The 4,281-nt window shown below is 32.5% G+C and overlaps 1 protein-coding gene across 1 annotated transcript in view; it reads right to left on the reverse strand.

Moving 5' to 3' along the window:
* GABRA2 (gamma-aminobutyric acid type A receptor subunit alpha2) overlaps positions 1 to 4,281 on the reverse strand; it is a 158,361-nt gene that overhangs the window by 16,986 nt on the left and 137,094 nt on the right. The window contains exon 7 of the mRNA XM_017889733.1: positions 1,901 to 2,103. Within this exon, the coding sequence (XP_017745222.1) occupies positions 1,901 to 2,103 (203 nt within the window). The remainder of the gene's footprint in view (positions 1 to 1,900; positions 2,104 to 4,281) is intronic.

Here is a 4,281-nt window from a genome sequence, read left to right on the forward strand (position 1 = left end):
ATATATATATTTTAACAAAACTTTCCATGAAGGCAAAGAAGTCCTCCCACTGGTATTACATAGTCAGATTTAAGATCACAAACTCATTCATTCTTTTATACAATAAATATTCATGAAATGCCTGGTAAGGACCAGACACTGTGCTGGGCACTCTAGCTATGGAAAAGGAAACGAGAACAAGCAATGCCTGATATATTGTTTTCTTGAAGTCAACCACAAGAACTAAAATAACATAAACAATGTTAATTCTTTTCCTGAAAATTAGGTTGGAATCTCAGTGATTTTGACATAGATTTATCCTGGCTATGTGTAATTTGGCATATGAGTAGACTTAAATCCACTATTCACACGGAGTAAGCTATTGCTTTTACAGAGCATTATCAATTATTTGTTTTTCACATTTAGAGGTACTTCTGCTTTCCAAGGTAAAGAGTTGAGAAGGCATATCATTTCATAATGTCAATTTGGTACTCTCTAATATTAAAATAATATATCAATAAATTTACATATGGGAATTCATGGCACAAAACATTTGTCTTTTGCGACATATTAACAAAGGTCTAATATTTTATCTCCAAAAAATTAGTATGAAAGTGCATATGTAACCAATATACCTCAAAAAATAATTGCATAGATACCATGAAAAAGCAGTAAACCATATGGACAATGAAAACATAAATCAATACTAAAATGTAATGGAAATGCTGAAACAGCCCAGAAGTTAAGTATACAAAATTGACCAGATTCCTTTTAATATTTATTTGTTGGCTCTGTTAGTAGGGAAAATACAACTTATAAAATGAAATAAACCATCAGCCTTATTAAAATTTCTATGGCTTAGAAAATTAAGGAAAAAGACCAAGACTTTTAAACTATAATATTTACTGCTTATATATTTTAACTGTAATATTGTCATAGAAATGAAAAAATATATTCAAATAACTGGAAAAGAAATCAAATCTGCAAGTAGGTTAATCCAAATTTAATAAAAGAAGCATTTAGGTTGATACAATGTTAAAGAAATTCTCTGAATACAACATTTTACCATTATTAAGAATATAGATGATTATGATACATTCTAAGCCTCCTGTTAAGGCAGATACATAATCTACAGAGTATGAAAGGAAACAGCTGTTATATCAATGCACAAATCTCTAATTAGATTCAGTACTTGAAAACTGAATATGGACAGCAATAATCTCAAAAGAAGTTAATCTTAAAAACAAATAACTTTTCCCCTTTAGACCATATGAGGAATTTAAAATTCCTAGGCATTTCAGTACTGACGTATTTATTCCATACAACATGGGAAAAAATTTTTAAAAAATGCTACATGGGCTTTTACAATCAATCAACAGAGATTGGAATAGGTGAAGAGGACTCAATTCATAGACAGAGCCTGGAATTCTATAATAAGTAAAACTAATGTCCATTTTCTTTTTCCAATCTCTTTATAATAATCCAGTGTGGTGTTAAAACCACGAACTTCACAGTCAGACAGGTATATCGGGGTTCAAGTATATTTACTAACAATTTGTGTAAGCTTGGGCAAGTAAATAGCTTTACTGTTTCAGACTCTTCATGAGTAAAAATGAGAATAAGAAGGCAGTCTAGTCATAAAGATGCTATAAAGATTATGTGAGAGAGCATAGGTAAAACACTTAGCACAGTGCCTGACACATACAGCTCAACAGATGCTATGGAGTGGTTTTAATGGAAGTATTACTACTACAAGCGCTCCTAAAGGATTTCAGGCGAGAACACTTTAAAAGAAATTGATGTGATTTAAATTCATAGATATATGGATGTCTTTAATGTCAATTTTTAGAAACATATCTGTTACAAGCTGAATTCATTAGGGTATTTTCTTAATAATGATAACACGGAAGCTCTCACTTACCTTGTCATTTACTACACTCTTCCCATCCCAAGCCCATCCTCTTTTGGTGAAGTAATTAACAGTTGCAAATTCAATTAGGGCAGAGAACACAAATGCATAACAAACAGCAATAAACCAGTCCATGGCAGTCGCATAAGCCACTTTGGGGAGAGAATTCCGAGCACTGATGCTTAGAGTTGTCATTGTTAGGACAGTTGTTACTCCTGCAAAAGAAAAGATAGGAACCAAAAACATCAATAGTTACTGGCAGGACAGCATGGGAAGTAGCTTTTCTTTCTGCCCCATCCCCAAAGCTTTTGCTACTCTTATCCACCAAAAAATAATAAATAAATGAATAAATGCTAGAATACAGTGTAAAGTTAATTATCTTAAATAGGTATGATATTTCTTCATGTAATGACTCTCAAAATATTTTCGGTTTCCATTTTGTTCTGTAAAAATCACTTTTCCTCTTCCTAAGTACTATTGAAGTTAAAAAGACTGGGAATACTGAAGTAGCATTACCTACAAGGAAAAGCAGGCACTTTAAATGGGCCCATTGCCAATTAATATATATTTTTTAAATCTTATAAAACCCTCACATTAATTTGTTCATCATTTATTTGAATCATGTTAAGCAGTGGACCAATAACCCACAGAAGTAATCATGAAGGAACCGTGATTTAAAACTACTTCAAGAGGCTCGGCGCGGTGGCTCACGCCTGTAATTCCAGCACTTTGAGAGGCTGAGGCGGGTGGGTCAGAAGGTCAGGAGTTCAAGACCAGCCTGGCCAAGATGGTGAAACCCCATCTCTTTTAAAAATACAAAAATTAGCCTGGCATGGTGGCGGGTGCCTGTAATCCCATCTACTCTGGAGGCTGAGGTAGGGAGTTGCTTAAACCGGCAGAGGTTGTAGTGAGCTGAGATCACACCACTGCACTCCAGCCTGGTCCACAGAGCAAAACTCCGTCTCCAAAAAAAAAAAAAAAAAAAAAAAAAAAGGGACAGAGAGAGAGAGAAACAGAAAGAGAAAGAGAAAAAAGAAAAAAAGAAAGAAAGAGAGAGAGAGAGGAAGGAAGGAAGGAAGGAAGGAAGGAAGGAAGGAAGGAAGAAACTTCAAGCCTGGCTATTTCAGTATTAAATCAATAATTCTGGATTGCTCAGCATTATGAGGACATAATTTTCTTTTACAACATAACTTACAGTCCATAAAATATAAACCAAACCACTAAAACAAAACTCATAAAATATAATTAATTAATTTGTAATTTTCTTGGTTTTAAAATAGTATATTTCCTTTCCTTTTAACATATAGCTTTTCTGACAGTGGTAAGGGAAGTCACAATTGATAAGAGAAAATAAGGCAATATTTCAGGAGGTAAATTGCATTATAAGTCCTCAAAATGTCCACTACAATAACCTGTTTTGTCAGGGATCCAATATAAGCTTAATTATGTGCACTGGAGGTACATTAAATTAAAAGAAAATATGAAAATGTTAAAGAAATGTTCATTCATATTTGAAGGTTCTTTGTATTTTATTTTCCTTTAGGATAAAGCAGTATTTTCATTCATTTACAATACAGTTAGCAATTCAAAATAGCAATAATTCCAGTACTGCATGAGTAAATGCATCTAGAAATACCCTATGATTGTAATAGTAAGAATGAAAGAAAAAAGGAACTTTATTTCACCAGCTGCTGAGTTATTAAAAACCACATTTACAGAAACATATTATGTTTGCACACACTAAATTGTGAAAGGTTTTGATGAATACGTTGCTTTCCTTTGAGACTTTCATACAAAAGAATAGAATATAAGACAGATACACATGTACATACATACATATACATATACATGTACATATGTATGTATATACGCTTAATATAGGAAATGAAAATAACAAATCATCAGCAATAGTAAACATAATACAAAAAAGTTGCTTTTTAAAAGCAATATTATCATCAAAATGTTAGTAAAATTTTTAAAAATTGATACTCTCCTGATATTGTGGAAGATATAGGGCATTACAAATTTGTGTCATGCCTAAGAAACTGTCGTCTAATGCAAGGTCATGAAGAATTAGCCCCATATTTCTTATCAGTTTTAGAGTTTTAGGTCTTACCAGTGAGTCTTTGCTCCATTTTCAGTTCATTTTTGTGTGTGGTGTAAGGTAGATGTCAAAATTCATTCTTTTGCACGTAGATAGCCCGTTGTCCCAGCACCATGTGTGAAAAAAGACCTTTGTTTCCCCATTAAATTATCTTGGACACTTTGTTGAGAATCAATTGACCATAGATATGTGGGATATCTCTGTACTCCAAATGTTATACCATTGATCTACATATATATCCTTAGTCAAGTTTTTTTTTGTTTTTTTTTTTTTTTTTTTTTTTTTTTTT

The sequence above is a fragment of the Rhinopithecus bieti genome, unplaced genomic scaffold, assembly GCF_001698545.2.
Source record: "Rhinopithecus bieti isolate Rb0 unplaced genomic scaffold, ASM169854v2 scaffold_19654, whole genome shotgun sequence".
In the NCBI taxonomy this organism is placed as follows: domain Eukaryota; kingdom Metazoa; phylum Chordata; class Mammalia; order Primates; family Cercopithecidae; genus Rhinopithecus; species Rhinopithecus bieti.